General features: G+C 40.7%; 1 protein-coding gene across 4 annotated transcripts in view; it reads right to left on the reverse strand.

The window, feature by feature from the left end:
• The window catches only part of Elmo1 (engulfment and cell motility 1), a 526,201-nt gene that overhangs the window by 145,023 nt on the left and 355,130 nt on the right, over nt 1-26,048 (reverse strand). For all 4 annotated transcript variants that reach the window (XM_051194660.1, XM_051194662.1, XM_051194659.1 and 1 more), the window contains one exon: nt 385-521. In XM_051194660.1, coding sequence (XP_051050617.1) covers nt 385-521 — 137 coding nt within the window. The remainder of the gene's footprint in view (nt 1-384; nt 522-26,048) is intronic.

Raw genomic sequence — 26,048 nt, forward strand, 5'->3', positions numbered from 1 at the left:
GGTGAGACAAAGCCAGACATTTCTGGTTGTATTGGCTCTGTATTTGTCTTCTACACAGGTTGAAGGATGACACCTTCCCTAATAACCTTATATCAGTGACAAAGCATTCTGTAGTAAAACCACAAATAACAGCTCACTGTAACAAGGTTTCTACCAAAAGTACAAACTGTTGGTGGCCTAGCTCAGACAAAGGACCAGAGCTGCCTCTAGCAGATGCCTAGTGGCTTCTTCTATTTTTGGGACAATTTAAAATTATATCCCTTCTCTGCCCTTGGCTACTACTTCTGTGCACAGCCGAGGAAACACAGCAGAGGCATGTCAGAGGCATGAGCCACAAACCCGTCAGCTGACATGACATGCACCAGGGTATACCACCCACTTTACCTTGTTGAAGTCTTCAGAAGTTGCCCTCATTTCCTTCCATGTTTTGTTCAGGAGCTGGATACAAATGCAGAAAAATTCCTCAAAGGATCTGTCATGGGTGAAGAACATCGGGTGGAAGTCATTGCAGGTCTCACTAGCTAGAAGAAAAAGAAGAGAACAAAGGCAGGTATTTTAATATAGTAGAATGTGAAGTCAAACCCACATTAGGTGTCCATACAGAGAAAGAGACATACCTTTGATTACATGGCCATGGAGAAAAGTACTTTTGGAAAGGCACCAAAGGACAGCTCCCACCCATAAAAGCTTAAGGCCAGGGGGTCAGAACTATTCTTAGGCACATATTTTGACTGTAAAATGTCAGTTGCTAATCCACCCCAGGATGTGACCCCCAAAGGCTTTGTTCTAGGAGTGTTGGCATAGGTGACCTTTGAGGGACCATTCCAACTGTTTTCTGAGGCACAGTGCCTTTATCACACTAATAGAATAATTGGCAGAAGATAGGCTTTCCTGAATACACAATTAATTCTAACTTTGAAAATAACATCTATGATTATTTCTCTAGGGGGCCTTTTTCCTCCTCTTATGGCAGTGAGCAGGGACTATCTGTGATCGTTCACCATCTGATGCCACTGACCATTTAACTTTCCAGGCCTGGCACAGATGGCTGGAGGTCAAAGCAACCCAAGTGCCCTGAATGCTGTAACATCCAGCTCTCACAAACAGACAACCAGGAAATCAGCTAAGACTGTTTCCAAGTTCAGCTAGAGTGAGTTTCCCTGGGAAAGATCCAGGTCAGCCACCTCCCTCCATCCCCCCAGTCCAGCACTCCAGCCCCCTTTCACATCCCAGTCGTTTTCTAATCTTGAATTTTAATAGTCCTTTAAAAAAAAAAAGATTTATTTTTTTTAATGTGTCCAAGTGTTTCAACTGCATGTATGTAAGTACCCTGTACATGAGTGTCTGATGCCAATGAAAGCCAGAAGAGGAAGCCAGTTACAGAAGTTTGTAAGTTACAGAGTTACAGAAGGTTGTAAGCTGCCATATGGATGCTGGGAACAGAACCCAGGCCCTTATCAAGAGCAAGAAACACTCCTAACCACCAAGCTATTGCTCAGCTCCCTAATACAGTTCTTTTATAAATGTGACAACTTGTTTGATCATTGAAGAAACACTTAGTACCTGTGTCATGGATAAGAATGCTGTAGTGTTCAGGGCACTTAGCTTTGTAACTAGCCCCACCAAAAAAATTCCAAGATTTAAACACGTGTGTGCATGCACACACACACACACACACACACACACACACACACACACACACACCAATTATAATGAGTGTGATGCTATACACAATGAACATGCATACTTCATTTTATTGGAATCTCTTCAAACATTGACTAATCTTCAAGACAGGGGTGGTAGAATTTAAGGCTTTGGAAGTCCAGGAATGGAGAGACTGGTCAAGAGTGGAGCTTACTACAGAGACCTTCTCCTGCAGAGACCCATGCTGCCTACCATGCATATGAACATCCATTTTACTTCTGGGACAACACTGTTTTCCCAGGCCCCCAGCTAGTAAGGCTAGCACTTCTACAGTGAGTATGTTCTGCTCTGGCAGACTTGCTATATGTCAACCACATCCATCCAAAGGTCTAATGTGTGTAGTGATTCCATACATCTGATCACCTAAAGCAGCAGCAAATGGATATGCATTTGCACAGCTCACCCTTCTGAAAGGACAAATTGATATGAAGATATATAAATGTCACTGTCTCCCAGCAGCATAAGGACAGAGGGTACTTGCAATACAGTCATGCAGGAAGGACCTAGAAGCAAATATTTGGATTCATGTCCAGCCCATGCCAAGCTGGAGCCATTCACTTTGTATTTTTTAGCATCTATTGTCTTAATGTAGAAATGAAATTCATTCTTCCTTCTTTCTAGGCTTTAGAGAGGATCACATGTTACAACTCAGGAAAAGAACTGCCCTGGAAAGATAAAAATTAACATAAAAATGGAGAGAGGTGGTGGTCATGACACCAAGCCTCCTGTGCCAGCACAGTGTTCCAAGGACTTTCCTTTATTGTCAAGCTTGTTCACATCGCAGTAATGAAAAGCAAGAACACACAAGTAAAGTCATTCCACTCCAGAGAGGCTCCAGCAAATGTGAAGCTTTGACCTGAGACACAAAGCTATTTAGGGAGTGTGGAATGCCAAAACAGGCGGACTGTGTACTTTGCTGCCCTGGGCAATGAGCCGTCAGTCTCACCTTCATGAGCACTGGAACCCATGGAATTTACAAGTCTACAGAAGCAACTTAAGATGCTATTACCATCCAAGAACTCATTATTAATCACATTATCACACTATCATTTTTGGACCTAGTATGATTATATGTGTACTTTATGCCCTAGTTAAAATTTTATAGCATTACTGGCACTGAGACAGCTCCAAAACCCATGAGCCCCGTTTTTGCTTGAGTAGAGAGAGAGGAAAGGAAGCTCATAATATTAGGCAGTATTTATTGGATCTACATTATGTGCCAGGCTCCACAGGCACTAGCATTGTAACAACCCAGGAAGGTGGGCATTATGGGTATCTTCATTTTGCATCTGAGGAAGGTAAAATTTGTAGAAATGAAGCCTTTCATCATGAGTTTTCTTTTTTAGGTGGCCCTAAGTAAGCACTTGAAACCTACAATTTAGCTGACCTAGCAGTAGGCTTCCAGCCTTCACTGACATCAAGAGCATAGGGAATGTCCTGGTGGCTGCTGCTTAGAAAATTAATTTCTCACCACACTTTCCTGGACCTCCTGTACCTCTCCTTCAACAAAAACCGAGATCATGATCTACAATGCAATGGGGCTGCCAGAAAACGCAGTTAGTGCCTGCTGTGTGTGTGCATGCTCCCCCCCCCCCCAATGCAGTCTAAGTTACAGTCACTTATTTACAAGCACATGGGAGGAGTATTAGTTTCTTTTTTCCTTTCCATTGTTTCCTATTTGAAAGAAAAGAAATGAGAGATTAGAAAAGTGAGATGACTTTTCAAGTTGCGTGTTGTCTTAGTTACTTTTCTATTGTCATGAGAAAATATAATGACCAAGGCAACTTATAGAAGAACAGTTAAATGGGATCTTACAGTTTCATAGAGTAAGTCTATGATCATCATGACAGGGACTCATGACATCAGGAAAACAGGCAAAGTACAGGGAGCAGCTGACAGCTTACATCCTGATCTGCAAATTGGAGTAGAGAGAGCTTACTGGGAATGGCTTGGGCTACCTCCTCCAACAATCCTCCTAATCCTTCCCAGGTAGTTCTACCAACTGAGGACCAAGCATTCGAGTATATGAGTAAATGGGGGGCCATTCTCATTCAGACCACTATGCACAGGCCATACATTGTGTTTTAGGATTAAAACTTGGGTAGAAATGACTCCAAAGGCTGTCACTGCTGCTCTATTGTGCCCTAAATCCTTAGTTGTGCTTGTTGTTTAACTGTGCCTGATGAACCTCCCAAACAGAAATCTAAAGCAGCAGTATCTTATTATTCACCACATATTTACAAAGTAAAATCTTCCAAGGGGTCAACTTTAAATGTTTAAACACATTTCAGGTGTATTATTCCTCTGCTTCTGTTCTGCTACTCATGGTACAAGAGGAGTTCAGTTTACCAGAGACACTGTTTTCTGAGCCTTTCCCCTCTTTCCTCTGGGTCTGGGTCAAATTTCATCTTGATAGCTCTCCTGGGTACCAAAAACTTAACCTAGTTCCAAGCTGCTATTGCATAAATATATTCTTAGTGTCTACCATATAACAAGTTACCTTCATGTAGTCAGTCACTGGCAAAGTTCCCACTGGATGAATTCATGTGATTGATGTATTTCAAGAATCTAATAAGGTCCATGTAAACAGAAACTCGATTCTGATCTTGATAACAATGCAGGCAGCTATAAAATACAATTTTCAGCTTCTCTTTTGACTAAGAGAAGTCATATGCACAAATCATAACCAGTGGCAGAAAAGTAGAAACTGCTCAGTAGAGTTTCCAAGAAAGGTACTTGAAAGGGAAGTAGTGATTATTTTATCCTTAGTCCTGCTTTCCTACTTTAACTCCTTCATGTTGGAAATGTAGGACAATAACTGTAGTTCCCAAGACCATTTTGTCAGCCTAAAAATGAGGGCTATATCCTAGATAGTTAGAAAGAGCTCTTGCTGACACCAATCTTATCCTCTGGAATTCTCTGTATAAATTACTGTTTTCAGATCTTGGTTGTAGTTTTGTTTTTTACTATGCTCAGACTGATAATTATTGATATGGAAAGTTAAAGTTCAGGAAGCCCACAGATAGTAACTTAAGGAAACAAAGAGCTAAGATTATGCAGCAGTTATTAAGAGGGGGAAGGAGCAGGCAGTAAGTACAAAGGCTATGTTTAAACATACTCGTGTGCATACATCAAATTTGATGTTTCCTTGCATGTTGTATATCCTTAGATGATTAAGCTCCTGGAGTCTGTTAGATCATCTGTGAAATGTAATCATGTGATATTCAAAAGCATTAAATTAAATCACTTCTAACAAGTACATGGTGAAGAGCTTGGCAAATATTCTTTACTATTGCATTGTCATCAGTGATACTCCACAGCTACATATAATTCCAACAATGCCAGAGATGAGAAAGGAAGAAGACTCCAATGAATTTCACATGTAGAGGGAACACATGGCTGAGAACTCTTAACTGAGATTTTCTACTTGGAGGTACTTCCACCATCTGCACTTCACACACAGAAACCTAAGGAATAATGGAGTTAAGTGTCCTGCAGTGGAGGGCCAGGAAGAGAACCCAGCTTTCTGTCTCTGGAGCCAGTGTTTCCAGACTATCCATGAAAGGACTACCTTGCCATCATCCTACACTCTTGTTTTGTTTTATTCTGCTTTGTTTGAGGTGGGGGTCTTTCTCTGCTCCTCAGTGTGGCCTTCCACTCATGGTCTTCCTAACTCAGAGCCTCCTGGGAATGCAGGTATGTAGCATCATGCACAGTTCATCCTATGATTCTTTAAGCCTTGACCTTTTCACTGAGGAGTAGGCAGAGAACAAATCAGAAGCAAGTTAGTTCTTCACATGATACACAAGAAACAATTAAAGTTGGCTCTTTAAAGATCTTCCCACATTAAAATGATACATTAAAATATTACTTAGTAGTAGAGTCTTTTTCTCTAAAATTTACCAAAATGCAGACATTCAGGATCTGTCCTAGTTTGCTTTCTGTTGCTGTAGATAAACACTGTGACCAAAAACAACTTAACGGAGGAAAGGGTTTACTCCAGCTTACAGGTTGCAGTTTGTTACCCAGGAAAGCCAAGGCAGAAGGAGCTTGAAGCAAAACCGCAGAACACTGCTACTGGCTTGCCATCTGGCTTAGTCATGCTCAGTTACCTTCCTTATACAACTAAGGTTCACCTGCCTAAGTATGGTGCTGCCCACAATGGGCTGGGTCCTCCTGTATCAAATAGCAATCATGTCCCCACTGACACCTCCACAGTCCTGATGTAAGCAATACTTCAGTTAAGGTTTTTTTTTTTTTTCCTGGTGTGTCACATTGCCAAGGAGATTAGCTATCACAGAATCCACCCAAATCATCTGATACACCTGAAGCGAGTAGCTATCAGAAAGATGAATTGGTATATCCAAGACTTTATGATATCAGAAGGGTCACAACGACTACTGAGGTTCAAATCCTAATTCTATCACCTGGGTTACAAAGGAAATAATTTTCATGATGTATGTCTCAGTCTTCTCATATGCAGCATTAAAGAAAATGTTATCAGGTAATGGAAAGGATGGGAACAATAACCACAAGAGTAAGCTCAATGTAGTTTGGGTAAAGAGGATTATCAAGCTCATCCATCATGGTGTAGGTGTCCAGAGCTACACACTTAAAAAGGAGAGTTTGTGGCCAGACATTGATGGCACACACCTTTAATCCCAGCACTCGGGAGGCAGAGGCAAAAGGATCTCTGTGAGTTCAAGGCCAGCCTGGTCTACAGAGTGAGCACCAGTATAGACTCCAAAGCAAATAGAGAAACGTCTCGAAAAATCAAAAACAGAAAAAAAAAAAAAAAAAAAGAGAGAGAGTTTGTGGATGGTCACAAAGGAGGACTATTAAAGAAAAGTATTTAATCCAGAGATTAAAACTAGGGAGGATGTATTTATTATTGTCTTTTAAGGAAAACAGTAAGGCTTATTTAAGAAAAAAAAAAAAAACTAAAGTAGCAGGCACTGATTTTATAAATGGAATTTAGAAAGAAACATTCAATGAGATAAAAATAGTAAGACATTTTAAAAGCCAAATTGTTCTTAAGCACACTATTTTTTAACTCAGTGAGATTCCACTTTATATGGGAGAGTCGACTCACTGTTCAATTTGGAATATGAATATATTTTCAGGGTTAAGTTAGAATGTTAACTTGCCGACATCTAATTCATTTATACATAGCTATAATCGACGCATGTAAGTTTTGAAAATAAAGTAAGAATGTGATACACTATGTAGCACTTTGCCTGCACTGTTATCATCCCATTTGCTATTGCTGTAAGAAAATCCTGGAGGCTGCGTGCTCAGCATAGAGGTGTTTATGCCACTCACAGCTTTGAGGGTCTGAGAACATTGTGCCAGCATCTGCTGCCCCGAAGGCCTTTTGGCTACATGACAGATGGAAAAATTGTGAGAATATTTGTGAGAAAAAAAAAAAAGATTATATCCTAGGATGAAAAGCCAAATTTGCTTTTGTAAAAACCTATTCAGATGGGAGAGGTCACTCTAAACAACCAGCAATAACCCTAACCACAGAATGCCCCCAGTGGCTAACTAGCCCCCATTTCTTTCAGAGTTCTCCTTAGTAGGGTTACACTGGGGACTTAGCAAACTCACAAAATATAGAAGTCATCCAAAACAGCAGCACCAGACAAGTAGATGAATTCTTACTTTCTATTGCATATTATGAGATGAGACCCATAGTGTCCTGTGGTTCTCAGAAAATAATGGTCTCTGTACTATAGTGAATATGCTATGAGAAGGAAGAACTGGTTCTAAAAATGCCCTGTGACCTTGCAACCTTACAACCCACATCAGAGTTCCCTTCTTAACTATACATGAGATAGGTAACACTCTCACTGCCAACCTCCCCCCCCACTCACGTGACAGTGCATTTTTCTCTTTTTACTCTCTAATGCTCATAAAAAGTTAAGAGAACTTGGAGACATGTCTGCACTGAACCTCATAGCTTCCATCAATTCCTTTAAAGACAGGATGGCCACACATTCCATCTATACATTTTAGTTATGATGTTAAGGAATCAAAATGACATTTACTGGGTAAGCTTATGTTTTCTATGCTGGTACTTATTCTTCCTAAGAAAATTTGTAGTTGCTTTTTTATACCTTTTCATATGAGCTAATGTAGACCATTACAAAAGAAAATCAGTGAACGAAAGAGGGAGATGACAACATGACCAATCTTGCTCTTTCATGGTAATTTTCTCAGACACATGTACATTTTTAGATCCTAAAAAGACCTCTATGACCTAAGTTATGCAAAGAATATTTGGACTTATTTGCAACAGCTTGAGAAGCACTGGGAAAATTACACTATTTCTACCATGACAGTATGAGCCATTTGACTAGCAATGATCTTTGAAAATGTGCACTTTGAAGATTAATAAACAGAACATACACACATGGCATTTTGCTGTAAAATTATGAATTACAAGGAAGAAGAGATAAGTCATATACACTCAAAAGACTTTAATTCTTGACAATTGCCAGAGCAATCATAAAATGTCAGTAGCTTGGTCTTGACCTCTTTGCTCATCACTTCTCCCTCTCTGCAACTGGATTCCAGTAGTTGGGCTCAGTATTATCTGTGGGTGTCTACTTCTGTTTCCATCAGCTACCAGATGAAGGTTCTAGAATGATGTATCAATCTCATTATCAGGAAAAGGTATTTAAGGTAGCCTCTCTACTATTGCTCAGATTGTTAGTTGGGGTCATCCTTGTAGGTCTCTGGACATTTTTCTAGTGCCAGATTTCTCTTCAAACCTATAATGGCTCCATCTATTATGGTATCTCTTTTCTTGCTCTCCTCTATTCCTCCCCTGACTCAATCTTCCAGCTTCCTTATGTTCTCTTCCCTCCTCTTCTCCCCTTCTCTTTCTCCTTACTCCATCTCCACTTACTGTCCCGCTCCCTGCTCCCAATACACGCAAGAGATCTTGTCCCTTTCTCCTTCTGTGGGGACCATGTATGTCTCTCTTAGGGTCCTGCTTGCTTCCTAGCTTCTCTGGCAGTGTGAATTGTTGGCTGGTGATCATTTGCTCTGTGTGTAAAATCCATATATGAGTGAATAGATACCATGTATGTCTTTTTGTGACTGGGTTACCTCACTCAGGATGATTTCTTCTAGTTCCATCCACTCACCTGCAAATTTGAAGATTCCACTGTTTTGTTTGTTTGTTTCTGAGTATACTCCAGCAGAAAATGTACCACATTTTCTTTATTCATTCTTCATTTGAGGGGCATCTAGGCTTTTTCCAGGTCCTAGCTATTACAAATAATGCTCTATGAACATAATTGAACAAATGTCTTTGTTGCATAGATGTGCATCTTTTGGGAATATACCTAACAGTGGAATTGCTGGATCCTGTGGTAGACTGATTCCTATTTTTCTGAGGACTTGCCATACTGATCTCCAAAATGGCTGTACAAGTTTGCACTCCCAGCAGCTGTGGTGAAGTGTTCCCCTTTCTCCGCATCCTCTCCAGCATAAACTGTCAAACCACAGAGACAGCTGACCTGAACAAGGGAGAGCTCATGGACCCCAGACTGATAGCTGGGAACCCAGCATAGGGCTGACCCAAACCCCCTGAATGTGGATCTCAGTTAGAAGGCCTGGGCAGTCTATGGGGCCTCTTACAGTGGAACCAGGATGTATCCCTGGTGCATGAAAGGACTTCGGGAGCACATTCTCCATTGAGGGACACTCCCTTAACCTAGAGACACGAGAGAGGGCCTTGGCCCTACTCCAAATGACTTAATAGATTTTGATAATCCCTCCTGGATGGCCTCACCCTCCCTGGAGAGTGGATGGGGAATGGGACGGGGAAGGGTCAGGGTGAGGTATATGGCAGGATGGGAAGGAGAGGGAACTGGGACTGACATGTAAAATAAGAAAAAAAAAATATAAAATTAAAAAAGAAAAAGTCAGTAGCTATCCAAGGCACAGAAACTTACATTAGGAGTATCTGTGGTTCCATTGCAAGTCCAGATTACAAATTTATGAATTCCCAGAGGCAAATGTGTATATATACATATATATACACCTTTGCGGGAAAGTCATCTTGCTGTCCCCTAGAAGACCCTGGGCTTTCTATTTTTAGAACTGGCATTCCTTAACTGTTTGATTTCACATAGTGACACTGTGTGGGAAGATGCTCAAAGTTCAGAACCTTTTGTAGGTAGGAGAGGTGAGAAGAGGAGAACCAGGGCAAAGAACTTGCAGTTCCCTCATCTTCACATATTTAGCCAATATAGATGTTATCACCCCCACCCCTGCTATTTCAGACAGAATCGGAGGCTTTAAACTTCGTCAGCACTTTATAGCTCCTGAACTTGGCTTTTTAATAGAACTCTAGGTAGTCTTTTTTTACCATCTAACAAGCCTAAAAAAAGTTTGAAATCTACAATGACTAGACAGACCTAGTAATGAATCCAAAGCTTTACTGTTGGCTTTCCCTCCAGGCCTTTCTCCAGGTCCTGGAGAAAAAGGAAAGAAATACTAACCAGTGTTAGTGTGGTAAATCAAGACAGATAGCAAAGCAAGACATCCACTTCACCAAAATACTACTGAGGCTGTGTCTCAGTCATGGAATCTAGTTACAAAAGAGCAGAGGAACTGCAGGAGGTTGGTCTAGGTGCCAATCATGGTATCACCACAGAGTAGCAACATGACCTTGAGTACCCTATGGTTGTGTTGGACCTTAATTTTCTCATTAAAATAAAAAAGATGCCTTGGATCTCACTGAGCTGTCAGGATTAGAAATAAATGTAAAGTGATTCCTATGTTATGAATTGTATCACAAAGACAAACATAAGTAATAGTTGTTACCAGTTTCAATAAAGCAATTAATGAATATAGCTCGAATGGAAAATTCAGAGGACCCAAAGCCATCAAATACAAAGACATATAAATGACAGTACCAGAGTAATTATGTGAAGATAACATTGATACATGGGTGGGAAATAAAATCTGGAAAAGAACCGGGCCTCCACTAAGAAACCTGCATATCCACTCACTGAATTTAGGACATGAAAGGAGAGGGGAGGAAGGGGAAACATTTGCCATGTATTAAGTGCTCTGCACATGCTAACTCCATCAAATGTACAGCATATAAATGTGGTGATTTTTTAAAATCAAAATACCTTTGGTTTAAGTTGTGGTGAAATCTTACTGAGTCAGCTTCCTACAACTTAGCCCCTGTTCTTTTCTTAAATCACAAAACAGCATTGGCAAGGTCATCTTGTAAGCTATTTAGCTAAAAGCAAATATTGAGAAATTCCAGTAAATGAAGATTTCTGATAACAGGACTGAAGTAACCCCTGGGAGTTGGCTTATAATTATAAAATGATCATGCCGATATAGCTTGCTACTTTCCTTTGTCCTCTAACTCAGACCAAGAAAAGTAGGGAACAGAATAGGAACCCTGGTACTTCATTGATTGGGGAAAAGAACCCCATCATTTCTGGGGTGATTTTCAGGTGCAAGACTGTACATTTTTGGCCTAAGGAGAAAAGAGGGTACAAGGAACACATTTACCAGAGTGCAGTATTCTTGCCTGACTAAATACAAGCTACCTGGCTTTGGGAATCAGTGTGAAGTTTAATTCTATGGGTCAAGATGGACCTTAGCTGGTCTGTAGATTTTCTGGATATTTCCATTTGAATGAGTATACTACAGGCTGCCCTACCCCATGTGGGTGAGAAACGACCAGGTCGGAGAGGACCATTTTTAGAGGTGGGGGGAATCTGGTTCATTTTTCCTACCCAACTGCATGATCTGGGACATATCAGCTCAGCTTCCTCAGTCAAGGACTGGTCTGACATATCCATTTTCTAGTTCTCAGTCCCTCATACATAGACCAAATAAATAATATCACCAGTTTCATTGGGTTTTCTATTCTCATGCTGGGGCTGTTTGGCCTCCAATGACTCTAACAGTTAATTCCTCATAATAAACCTCCTAAATATTTGAATATTCATGAATATGTACAAGTTTTATTATGGGAAATTACATATGGATACATACATACGTACATATAAACACACACACACACACACACACACAATTAGTTTTGTTTCTCTGGAGCAAAGTGAACAAAGTGAAGGATAGTGACAGATTAAGAAGAATGTTCTAGTTGAGTGGTAAACAGTCCAAGGCAGCTGTGGGGAGCACATTCAGAAGGCAGCTTCAGTAAACCCCTTTTATACAGTATTTGAGGAAATTTATCCTGCGAAATGGCACACTAAGAAACCCCCAGAGAGGCTGGCGAAATGGCTCTGTGGTTAAGAGTACTTGTTGATCTTGCAGAGGACCTTGCTTAATTCCCAGTACCCATATGGTGGCTCATAACCAGCTGTAACTCTCAGATACTCAAATGGTGTGCATTTATACACATAACATATCTACAATAATTGATTTCAAAAAAGAGATTGTCACAGATAAAATTTTGCATGGATATAAATAATTACCTATCTCACTATGCAAGATGGGCACTTGAGGGTTACAGTGGGTTAGAGGTTGATTAAAATGCATCTAGGATGTATCCCATTGGCTTTATGTACTGTGTTGGGCCAACCTGAGATTTAGACGACCCCTGACCTGCAGTGCATGGCATTAATATGAGGAGCAGACAAAACAGGTGAAAAATAAGTAATTCTGACTGGATACATGTGAATTTAAAAACTGTGACAGATGAAGGTTCATTCTTACTATGTGCTTACTTGTCACTGATCAGTCAATGCCTTCCCTAACATGATCTAACACTGGTCACCAAAGATGTCACTGACTGAAATACGAAATCCTCAAAAAGGCAGCCAACAATGTTCCACCTCAGACTGCCACCTGAAATACTTTTCTGACCAGTGAGTAAGCTCTTAAAGTCAATCACAATTGATATTTCTTTATGAAACAACCCCCTCTCCCACCACAGCTGTTCCTTCCTGTGACCGGCTCTTGGTTTCCCTGTGTGTACCACTTTGCTATAGTCACTTCACTCCTGGGCCTTCCATAGACCCCATCTTCTCTACCTGCTGGAGTCCCTCCCCACAAGGAGCCCACAAGAAACAGAAGTGTGACTTGGTCATGTCTGGTCTCTTCATGGCTCCCACCTGCTCAGTCTTTCAGGAACACAAAGCTCACACCGCTTTTCTTGGTTCCCATTCTCCTGTGCCTCCAGCTTCACACTTTCCTTCTCTGAGGTTTTTATTATGCCACCCTTGATTTTACAGGACAAGAAGCATATCTCCTAGCAGCTTTTGGGAAATCAACTCCATCACAGCCCTCCTGCAGTGGGGCAGCAGACAGAGGGGATTTGCTCAGGAAGGTTTCCCCTATCACATACACCTCTATCTGATGCCTTAAAATAGTCCATCCTCTAAAAAGACCCAGTGCCTGTCTCCCCAATCTCAACTTTCTTAGATGTTCTCTTAAAAGAGGACAAGAAAAGAAATCAGCTCCTAAATTCAACTGGCCAGGCTTTGACAACTCTTGATACATTTTATGGCAGTGAATTATTTTTGTTACAGTGGTGCAGCTTCAAGTTGCTGGCATCTGTCTGGCATACTTTATCCCATCTCTGTGTCTCAAATATTCTGCTCAGTTTGTTTTACTCTGGCCTTGTAAACACTGTAGGGACACCCAGCATAAAACAATAACAATGAAGACTATTACTTTAAAAAAATATAAATTCCATAGCAATCCTGCGAATTAGATCCTGAAAGAAGAACAATGAAGACTACTATAAACACTGTACAGGCTTCCTCAAAAAAAATGACAACAAGTATTATAAACAGGGAAAAAACCCATCAAGAAAGAAAGCATTGAAGGCTATTGTAAAGAATATTATAAAGACTGTAGAAATCCTCTAAAAACTAATGAATATTATAATGGAAGCTAACTCTTATTACACAGTCTCAATGGAAAATATATCTGGTTGTTTCTAAAGTACAGAGATGCATCATGCCTCTGCAAATCAATCCACAGCAGGGGGCTACTGCAGTAACCACCTATAGCTCTGCATAGGAGCATGGCATTTATTGCTTACTGCAGGCCCTTCTCATCCTGTCATCAGCCTCAAGGCTTGCTTAGCAGTGTTAACAGTGCCTTAACCCCAGGGGGTGGAATTAAGGAAGGCACAGGGGACTTTAAGGAAGTAAATCTACTGACAAAATCATGCTTTTGCCAATGTGGGATTTGGAAGGATAGAGATTCATATCAGTAAAAATGCAATGAGTTAAATCCCTAACATTTTTACCTCAAGCAGATGTGTTCAATCCCTTAAACAGAAACATATACGGACCACACTCTGTGAGCAAAAGATCATGCAAGAAAGTCTTGAGCCAGGAAAACAGAGGTCTCTCAGCAGCTGGACAGAGTAATAACTGGCTAAAAAAATCGAGAAGTATGTAGTCTTACTTCCATGATACTTGGGGCATTTGGTTCAGCCAAGTAGGAAAACTGCCTGGAAACACAAGTACCAGGAATTGTTTTCTCACAAAGATTTTCTTTCATCTCCATAACAAGTCCATGGGGTGCCACTGATATTGGGCTATTGTCTAAAGCAAGCTCAATGTCTTGGTTAGCTTCAATTGTCAATTGATAGGACTTAGAGTCATCTGAGAGGAAAATCTCAATGGGAAATTGCCAAGAGCAGATTGGCCTGTGGTCATGTCTATTGGAGACTGTCTTGATTGTTAACTGTTGTAGGAGGGCCCATTGTTGATGGCACCATCCCTAGGCAGGTAGTTCTGAACTGTGCAGGAAAACTTGCTGAGTATAAGTCACCCTCTTCCATGGTTCCTGCTTTACTTCATGGCTATACAGTTCACTGGCCGGAGGTAATGAATGCAATATGAATAGCAAACTGGGCTGCCTTCAAGTTTCTGCCTTAACATCTCCTAATGATGGACTGTAATCTGGGAATCTACAGCAAATAACCTCCCCCACCCCAGGTTGACTCTGGTCAGCACATTTAGAACAGAAACAAAAGCTAGGTGCTCATTCAGCTCACTGAGCAGAAGTAACAGGAACCAGGCCTTAATGGTCACTTGGGATCGGAGTCCTGACTACACCAGAAAGAGAGAGAGAGAGCTTCTATCACGGGTAAAAAGTTAAGTGTCCTTAAGATGTGTCTCTGAAGTGCTTTAATAATAACTAAATAATCATTAAACCAAGTGGATGCAGTGCCTGAGGTAGAAGTACTGCCCTAAGTTCATGCTAGCCTGGACTACATAGTGAATTCCAAGCCAGCCTAGGCTATACAGTATGATTCTTTCTCAGAAAACCAAGGATAAACAAAAATTGTCTGATTATTTTACTGAAGATATTCCTGTCCATCTCAGGCAGGTTTTAAATATACAGTGCTTAGATGTGGGAGTATAGTCTTGCATTTTCCAATCTTACTGTGTTAATGGTTAAAAAAATAAACAATTTCTGAACACTCAATTTCAAGGACTGTCAATTTGTTCATTTGCTTAATAACAATGACGCAAAAAAAAAAAAAAGTGTCTCCTTTAAAGCAAACTAATATAAATTAAGGAAGATTTAAAAAATTGACTTAACCACACTATTGTATTTTCATTGCATAATTATGTAACATGTCATATGTAACATGTCTCTGTTCTTGGTGTTTTATGATTATTATTTAATTCTCACAGGATCCCCATGAGACAGGTTAAATCCTTTTTTGCTTTGCTTGATTGAGACATGGTCTCACTAAGTAGTTCTGGCTGGTTTGGACCTTTTTATATAGACCAGGCTAGCATCAAATTCATGGTAATCCCTCTGCCTCTGTGCCACAGTCCACCAAATGCTGGGAGTAAAGGCATGTGCCACCAAGCTTGGTATCAGGCTAAGTTCTTGACAGGCATAGGAAGCTATATAACTTGCCTGGGTCACATAGCCCAAGAAGCAGAGGCAGAATTAATTCTAGAAAGTAGTTGGCCTGCAGATACTCATAACCAAACTGGTGTGTGACTATGCATTCAGAGCTCCTGGGCCCAGCACTGCCAGTTGCCCAATAAGAGATGTAGGCTTGCCTGGAGTTGGATCATCACTAATCCTATATATCTACAACCATTCCAGCTTTCTTGGGTATTAGAATATCTCATCAATAAGTAGTCAAGTCCATAGCCATGTGTATTACACATTGTGTAAAGGCACTGAAGTGTTACACAACACCACTTGAATACATGCAATTATCATGTGACAAATAATGAAAAAATGGAAAACTTGACAAATTATATTACACCAACTCACTTAAAACAATGCTGTTTACTCTGATTTCTTTAAACAAAAAATAAGGACTAAATCTCACTTCTTTAGGGTTAGGTGATGCACTGTCAGCTTTGCCAAAGAGATCATGGACTATTCAGATTGCTTTGCCTGCTCTCAATCAAATGCCTTGAACACAGAAACGTTGTAGAAGTGAGTATAGTTTGCAGTTGATAAAAAAAAATTACTTGCTTTGTAAAGAGCACTAATGAAATTAGGTTAAGTTCCTGCTATAAGTAGTCTCCTTTCATCCTTAAGTTCTTTATGTCATACTCTCCTACAAATAAAACATAGTTGTCTTGTTCTTGGATCATGGCCACAGGTGCACCTGTAAATTATGTTTTAGCTTGTGAAAAAGTCAGGCTTAAATCAATGGGAAAATAAGATTTCTTAAAACTTAGTTATTACCCACATCCTTAATAGTGTCTCCCCTTCCCACCACTTTCTGCTAGCTTACAAGGACGAACTCCTAAGGTATCAGTACAATTTCTAAGACTTCTCCAATAGGTAAAATTCTGTTACAGGTTTTGCCTCCAGCTGAACTGACCCTACACCATGTTCAGTAAGGGCTACTTCAGTTTCCAAAATCTTGATGCCATTTCTTTTTCTTTTTAAACCTGTGCCAGAAAGAAGCTGTTTTAGATAAGAACGCATCTTAATAAAAAACTTGAATAAGGATGAAACTAAAAATAATGTAGCATAAACTCAGATGGAAGGTATGGATGAAACTTACCAGAACTTTCTTCTACATGAACAAAAGTTAATACTCAAAACCACTTTTATTTCCACTCCTTGCTGATAGTTTTATGTCTTAGTCAGTCAATTTTATGACTGATATTTTGAAAACAGTTCTCTGACAAATGCATTTTGCAACATCCATTGTTACATCTCTATATTTCTGGCTCTCTCCCCATCAGCTCCAAAGAGATTACATCATCATTTTTAGAATCTTTTAGACATATAATCAGTCTGTCACATGATAATGCATGCTGGAATGCACCAAAAGTCACCCAGTAAGACAGCAAGTTTCTCTATAAGAAAGACAGTATATCCTGTGTATTTGACTAATCTGAGTCCCTGTGAGCCTATCACAATTATTAAACAGCTCTGAAGTTATCAGAGAGCAAAGCCAAACAGCCTAGAAAATTCTTGGGTAATTGCTTATCCAATGTCATCTTCACTGACTGATTTGACTACTGAATCTTCTTTTTCTTCATGTTTCTTGCCCAAGGTTCTACATTAACCTGATCTTTTCTCACTCTTCATTCTTGCCAATAAGGACACTGTCTTATGGCTCTCATACCTAAACTTCCAAATCTTTGGAACCTACACATTTCCTTCAGCTCTAGCCAGTCAGCTTCTAGCTGAACATGTATACCAGAATGTATTTGAATCACAGTAAACTCAAAATGGACTAGTGAATGCACCACCTCTATGGCTTTCACAAGGTTATCAGACCCCCAGGTTCAATGCTTGCCTGTAATCAGACCATGGTGGGCTGCTATGCTATCATCTCCTTCTCTATTCACCTGGCTTCACTTGTTGGTACTGCTCGATAGAGTAAGAAAAAAAACTCCAAAATACCCCCTCCAGCCTTAAAATGGATCAGTGGGCCACACTGACCTCTAGAGAGGATCACATCATAACTTAACTAGAGCTACACCTTCCCTCTCCTTAAAAATTGTTCAGTAAATTCTTAACTATTTCTTATTCTTCTCAGAGTGGACCTTAACAGTCTTCTAGTGAGCCAATTTCAGACCTAGCTTTTTGTTTTGTTTTGTTTCCTGTCTTCCTTCTTTTTCTTCTTTATGGGAGAGGGGAGAAAGAGTTTACTTCGCTCACAATTTCAAGTTATAGTCCATCACTGCAAAGAAGTTAAGGTAGCAGGAGCTTGAGTCAGCTAGTCATACTACATCCAGAGTGATGAGCACAGAACTGTGAATTAATTCATGAATGCTAATGCTCAGCTTACTTGCTCCAGTCTTTGTAATACAAGACCCTTCCTAATGAATGATGCCACTCACAGTGGGTGAGTCTTCCCACCTCAGTTAACATAGTCTAGACAATCCCCGATAGACAAGCCCACAGAACCTAATATAGACAATCCCGATAGACATGTTCACTAAACCTAATCCAGACAATCCCTGTGGGAATTATGGAATTATCAGATACATAGATGGTACTAGAGCCAATCATCCTGAGTGGGAAACCCAGATCCCAAAGGCAAACACTGCACATTTTTTTTTTTTAATGTGGACATTAGCTTTGAACCATCAAATGTGTGTTTCATTTAAACTACTCAAAAAGGTTAGGACACTAGTAAAAGCCCGTGGAGGAGGGAAAGTCTTTCAAGAGGGTAAACAGAATACAGTTTTCAAAAACTAAAAGTTCTAGAATGAGAAATAAGCAATGTGAGAATGTTCAGAATATTAGAATGAGCCCAACCAGAAAGTGTTTCCATGACTTCTCCAATTTCACATTGGCTTTCCCCTCTGTCTTAAGTGACCTTCTTCACCTCACTGCCTTCCTCGGCAGCAACAAGCACAGGTTTCCAGGAGCTGGTGGACTCATGTCCACCTGTTATGCATCTTTAATGCATCGCTCTAGGCTGAAATTCCTAAGTGTTTTCAAACTCTGCTCGCTTTTACTTCCCTTGCTCCTCTGTAAAACTTCCAGGCACCATGGGGCTTGGACTATTAATTTTCTGTCATGTACAGACAGAGTTAGATATGAACTGGCCGTATGTCCACAGCAGTAAAGTCGATGAAGTCCCTGCATTAGAATGTTTTTCATCTCCTCATTGGACACATTGTCCTAGAGTAATCCATTCCTGCAAGTGCTGGCGATCTAACACACCCTTCACAACATCGAAAAAGGAAACAAAACCACCAGAGAAGACTCTGTGGAGACCATGCCCACACATTTCAGGGCCTGGCTTAAAATAAGTCCACAAGTGTGTAGGACTCACCATCATGTTGTCCTAGGAAATGCTCCCTCCCATATTTAAAAATATCTCTGTGTTTGGTTTGCTTCAGGCTCCTCATTCCAGGACTGTGTGAGTCACTAGAGAAACATCCTTTAGTCTGCCTCCTGTTGACTGGCTTCCTTTGTATGTTCAAGGTGAGTCAGAAAGAATGAGTCATGGTTCACTCTTGTGACAAAAAGTGTGCTCTCCTTTCTTCTCCATTATCCATGTTTCTCAGTCTTTATGGGCATCATGAAAAACATCCAAGGAGTAAGGGAAAGGGAAACACGGGGGCAGCTCGAGAATTGGCAGTACTTATTTTTAACAGGCAGCTCTATTTAAAGCACCGTTTATTGAAGTAGCAGAGACACTTGGAAGCCTGAGCTCTCCAAATGCTGCTCTGCATCCTTCCTGGAGGTCAGTACCTAGCTGTTGGAACTCTGCTGTGTCCATCCAAGGGGAAAGTTTGCTGGAGGTAAAGGCAAGCTTGATGCTCCCCATGAAGGTTGACACCTGCTGCTCTGGGAGAAGCTGGTGGCAAAGTGGCTGGTTGGATCATATGCTCTTGTCTATTACATAAAGGTTTGGCCAAAAAGAAGAGATTTCTTCAATACAGTCCAGCAATAAGCTAGTGGAGAGGGCAAATAAGCAGTCTTCTGCATGCCTTTCAAGGGACTCATGACCTCCCAAAAACAAGATACTAGAGCTCAATTCCTTTCTTTCCACTCCAGAAAATATTTTTGGGTACTTAGCCACCAAGGTGAAAAGGGCATAGATTCTATGCAGATAAATAAAAGAACAACGCATAAGTTATGGGAAAACTGCCCCTTATTAGTGAAGGACACATCCCATGACTCTCATAGGAATTTGAGAACATTGACACTATTAAATACTGCATGCAGTATGCAGACACTGTATGTTTTCTTTTGGTACATACATGTGTTAAAGTTAGGCACTTTAATTATTCACTTAAAGGACGTGGTAGCACGAAAAATAAAAGACCAAGGACAGGTATTGGGGTTAAAGCTTCAAGCTGAAGATCAGAAAAGCAAAACAGCCGGCCAGTAGTCTTAGATATCTACCTCAGAATGAAAGGCGATCCTGGCTCCATCAAACCTCAAACTGTAATCCCAGACTGCTGTGATCTCCTCAACATGGCTAGAGACTAACTCTCAGACTGAATGTCACTACCTGTTATACCTCTCAAATCCTGGGATTATATTTTCTAGTGGCCCAGGTTGGCCTTGGATTCAGAGATATATCTGCCTTTCTCTTGAGTCTTATAACTAAAGGTGTGTATCACCACTGACTGATCTCTATTGCTTGAGGCTGAATTTGCTTTCTGATTCCTGAGGCAAGCTTTAATAAGTCATAAATAATATGTCATCACAGGAAGCATTCCAATTGTCAGCTACAGTGACTTGTGCCATTATTAAGGAAAAAAAAGGTGACCTGCCTAAACATATGTATGCACATGGGTGTGGAGGCCAGAAGTCAAGACAGATTGCCTTTATTATTCTCGACATGGTCTTTTGAGACAAGATAACTTACTGAACTAGAAACTCACTAATTGGCTAGGCCAGCAAAGTAGCAAGCTCTGTGTTAGAGTTCTACCTCATTCAGCTTTCATGTGGGTGGTGGGGAATCTGAATCTGGGTGTTCATGACTACTCAACAAGCATTTTACCAACTGGGCCATCACTGTAATCTCTATTTAATAAATTTGGAGCATTGTTGATCATGGGTAAACAATGTCACAGAGAGAAAAACCAAGGATAACAGGCACAGCTGTACCACAGAAGAACAAAAAAGGAATCAGAGCCAGGAGAGGAAGGTTATTTTTTCTACAAAACTGGTATTTGAGTTGCATCTAAAGACAGGTGGGCTCTAATCCATCTAATTCATAAGTGCATTGTTCTTTCAGAGCAATTTCCTAGTCTTAGATTCCACTGATATTCATACTCCACAATTCTAGAGTCATTGTCACTTGGAAGTCTCTGTAAAGGATGTGCCTCTGTCCAATCTGTCCAAGATCTGTTCTTTAGTCCAGAGTGAGTTGATGGTGGTGGATAAAATATGCAGAGATTGGCTTAGTTCAGGCTGTTCAGCTTTTCAGGGGACTGGCATGCAGTGAATTCTGTCTCTCCTCTAATAAAATGGGGTAAAAATACTTGCCACCTACTCACCTACAGGCATACTGCGCGTACAGATTGTGCACATGGCACTCTGAATTTTTCAGGAGAAAAGAGCTTTACTAAAGTAGTGTTTTTCCTTTCAGGGATGGTAGGTGAAAATGAAACAAGGCCAGTGTCTAGAAAACACACTTAGTGAGACATACACCTCACAGGCACAAGATTACAACTGCTGAGCAAGTCAGCAGTCGCCACCCAAGGTTGAAATATCCACTCAGTGAAGCAGGGGTCCAATGGTCTACACACTTATGAATACATGAAAAAAAAAAAAAAAGATGGGATCTAGAGAGGAATTAGATAGGCAATTTTTCCCTTGATACAGTATCAGGGGTGGAACAATGGAGACGTGAGAAGAGGACACAAAAGGGACAGTCCATGATTTTCTGCTCAGCATCCAAGGAAAGAAGGAACCAGTGTCAGAGTATTCAGTGGTGCTGAGCAAACAAATTGGCAGTAAAGGGAAGGCACGAACAGTGCATGCATAACTCTCAGTTAGATTTCTGGTGAGAGCAGCAATGTTTAGAATAATTGACCTGAATTTCAGAGGGCCCAAGTCATAATTCTGCTCTAACACAAAATAAGTATATGTTTAGAGGGTGAGTTAAGATGTGGAGAGACAAGATGCAAATAACATCAACAGAGTTATGGGTCCTGAAAGTCATAGGCAGGATTCCTAGCCCCTCCATCTCCCTCAGTATTTCAGAATGGACTGTTTTGGGAGACAGAACCTGTAAAGAGATGATTAAGAAAAAAAAAAAAACAACAACAGCAATAACATTCTAATCCAATATGACTGGTATCCTAATAGGTGGGGACAGTAGTACAAAGGGAAAGTCTTAAAAAAAAAAAAAAAAAAAAAAAAAAAAAAAAAAAAAAAAAACAAAACAAAACAAAAAAAACAAAACAAAACAAAAACAAAAAAAAAAAAACTCCTAAGCCAAGGTGGAGGGGGTGGCTCCAAGGAAGGATCCAGTCTTCTCAAACCCTGGTCCCAGCCTCCTGGCTTTTGGCATTCTGAAAAGATAAATATAAGCCACTGTATCTATTAAATTTCATTATGCCAGCTATACGAAACTTACATATCTGAGCTTTGCATTGGGGGGGGGGGTGTCACATGGAGATCTCCAAACAACTCAGCCTAATGCTAAGACAGAGGGTCACTCTCTGCAAACTGACTGCAGCGAGTCATTGCTGAGGACAGTATCCACACAGCTCATTGAATGTGGAGAGGTTGAGCTGGTGCCAGCATGGAGCCCTCAACCACACATTCTAGTCTTTGGTGCAGGAAGGCACTCTGCAGGCTACACAAAGAGAAACATGGACACCAGCCCATCCATGCAAACCTTTGGTTAACAATCTGCCATGCCTGCAAGACACGCTGGGGCAAAGATGGCGAAGAACTGGTGTGAGTGGTCAACCAATGTCTGATTTAACTTGACCACTCCACAAGAGGAAACCCAAGCCTGACACTTCTTAGATGGCCAGGAACCAGAGACTGTATAGCCCAGAGACCCAGGCTAAGAACTAAACATGACTGGACTTAAAAAAAAAAAGTCAAAGCAAATGATTCCTAAGATATTCTGCTACACACATGGATAGGTGCCTTGTCCAGTCATCATCAGAGAGGCCTCCTCCAGCAGATGGAAGTGGATCAGAGACCCACAACCAGACATTACATGGAGAGTCTAAACTGGAGATCTCCATTGGGTCCTACTCTCAGAGCTCGGTAAATTCTGTGGAAGAGAGTGGAAAGATTGTTGGAACCAGAAGGGTGGGGGACACCAGGAGAACATGGGCCACTGAATCAACAAAGCAGGACACATACAGACTTACAGAGACTAAGACAGTAAGCATCCAGCCCGCATGGCTTTGCACCAGGTCCTCTGACTACATGTTGTGGCTGTTAGTTTGCTGTTTTTGTGGGATTGTTTTTATGGGGTGTGTCTTTGACTCGTTTGCCTGCTCTTGGGGCTCTTTTCCTCCTTTTGGGTTGCCTTGTCCAGCCTCAGGTAGGGACTTTTGCCTTGTTTTGCTTTGTTTGTTTGTTTGTTTGTTTTTCTGAAGGGAGAGACAGAGAAACAGAGTGGATCAGGCAGAGAGAAAGCTGAGAAGAGTGGAGGGAGGGGAAACTGGTTGGGATGTATCAAATGAGAAAATAATCTACTTTCAATTGAACACACACACACATACACACACACACACACACACACACACACACATCTCTTACTGATCAGCAGTCCCTCTAGAGAGGTCTGCTAGCAAACAAATGGCAGGGTGATTATTATTTGAGCTTAAATCTAGGAAACAAGGAGAACATCCATAAATGAGAACCACATGTGTATGTTGGTTGCCTAATTTTCTTTTAAAAGGAGATGCAAGACAGTGAAGTTAGATGAAGCTTATGCCATGGCTCTAATGACACAACAGTAACATCTCCAAGGTTTGTACCCCATGGCAGGAAGTATTCAAAACAGATTTTCAATACATTTTAAGTGCAAGAGAAAAATAAAAGGAGCAAACAGCCTGAGTCTGTAGACATCACAGAAGACTAAGCAGAGGGAAGACTATGACGAGATGAAAGGGAGTAAGGGGACCATTGTCAGTAAACACCAGTAGCAAGGGCAGATTAACCCATGTGCATTTAATATAATAAAGTGGGGGTTGATTATTACTTTATGGAAAGTTTCTACACCCACAAGCTAAACCCACAACACTCGCCATGTCAGTTCTCCACTGCGAAGGATAGAACATGCCCTTTCAATGTTTTAACAAAAGGAAAATCTGCAGCAATGTGGTTTCTCAAGGTAATTATGCTGTTAGAATTCCTGTATTGGCCTCATGTGAGAGCATTCTTGGGGTTTGTGAGGACTCTCTTCTTGACTTGTGGATAGCACCTTTTGAGGGAACAGGGGTATCTAGGAAAACATGGAGCCTTATTCCTTCTCAGCAAGTACTCTATGACTGACAAACATTACACACACACACACACACACACACACACACACAGAGCACCCTTCTTTCTGTGTGTTCAAATGGCAATGGAGAAAGGCAGAGAGAACACACTGTCTCTTTATAAATCCCATTGTGAGGGTCACACTCTCATGATTTCATCTAAACCCACAATAATTACCTCCCTAATGTTCCACCTTCAGAGGGCAATGCCCTGTGAATTTGGCCTTCAATTCATGCACTGGGTGAAGTATTGTTTGTGTGTGTGCGTGTGTGTGCGTGTGTGTGTGTGTGTGTGTGTGTGTGTGTGTGTGTGTGTGTGTGTGTTTGTGGGGAGGGAGGCTTCTGTAGTGCTTGGGAAAACCTGGGACTTACATATTATCATCAAATAAATGGTAAAGGTTATAAATAACTTTTAATATAATGAATTAGTACTACTATAAAGAGAGTTTAGGGCAGTCATGTGGATGTACACAGGCTGACAAGTGGATGGCATTTAATATTACATACCAAGGGGGCAGGACATATATATTATGGCATGATATGGTCTATGGCAAATGGTTTAACAATACTGGTATTCTTTCCTATGTAGACCCACATTGCTTCTCTCCTCTAAAAGCCTGTTATCACTCTGACTCCAGATCACAGGTCCAAAGAGTTTCGTACAGTAAGCAGTATGCTCTGGGTCCGGCTGACTTAGGCAGGTAGGCTCTTAGCACTGTGTCTGACCCTTTTTCCATAATATTGAAGAATAGATTCACCAATATAGCTAGTCTTAACACAGATGTAAGGGGAGAAGCAGGCAGAAAGGATGGCCATTTGATTTTCCAGATACCTAAGTATTAACAGTCACTGCATGAGCTTGTAGGACTATTTGACATCATCACAAGAGAAATAAGCAAACAAAATACTATGCCCATCCTGCATGATATCCTTATGCAATTATTTCCCTGTAAACTTGAGTTCAGCTGACAATAATCCAACATACACTTTATTCTGCTTCTTAAGTATTGACTACACCCATTTAAATAAACACAATTTTCTATTTTACTTACTGAGAAAAATTCCTCTCCTCATGTCATCAGCACTTTGGAGATTTAACAGGAAATGTATGCACTAATCAAAAATACTTTAAAACTGAAAAGTGTTTGTGTTTTCATTTTACTTAGGAAAGACGTTACACTATAGTGCTGCCTAGTAGAACTTTCAGTAATGGTGGAAATGTGTGTGTGTGTGTGTGTGTGTGTGTGTGTGTGTGTGTGTGTGTGTGTGTAAAACACTTGTAATAGTTCTAGTACGAACAGTTGGGTAATAATATTTTACTAATTTCAATTTGGTTCCTATTTAAATAGCCACTTGGAACTAGGAACTGATGTACCGGGCAGTACAATTTTAAGATTTGTTATACACAAAAAACATGAAATAATCCTCAAAGAAATAGCTTAGGATCATTTTTCTTTTTGTCAATCCCTGGGGTATTGGTTGTGCAGCTGACTTGTCATGGACATAAATAGCTGTGGTTCTGTCCCAATATCTTGCAGAATGGAAGCTGGACAGAAAAGAATCAATAAGTAGAGGAAGTCATAATGGTGAATACACGAACAGACAGAAAAGGCAATGTAAACAGCAGGTGTGGCTGTTAATGGCATGGGTCCAAGTCAATTACTTAGATGTTTATGGATGAAAAATCCTTCCTGCTTCTCCAGGTGATGGCATTGTCTTCAGTGAGTCTTGGAAAAGGCACAGCCATTGCAGACTTGAAGTAGTACATGTTTCCCATACCTTGCTACTTCATGCTTATTACAAGTTTCTCTATCAGTGAAGGGCAGGACACAGGTGAGGCCCAGCAGTCTACATGGCAGTTAGAAGAAACATGCCCACTCCACTGTGTTTGGGACATAGGGACTCTATAGCTCTAAAATCTATACTGGAATGGGAATTTGGGGAAACAAGAGAAAA

This window comes from Phodopus roborovskii, unplaced genomic scaffold (genome assembly GCF_943737965.1).
Source record: "Phodopus roborovskii unplaced genomic scaffold, PHOROB, whole genome shotgun sequence".
Classification (NCBI taxonomy): domain Eukaryota; kingdom Metazoa; phylum Chordata; class Mammalia; order Rodentia; family Cricetidae; genus Phodopus; species Phodopus roborovskii.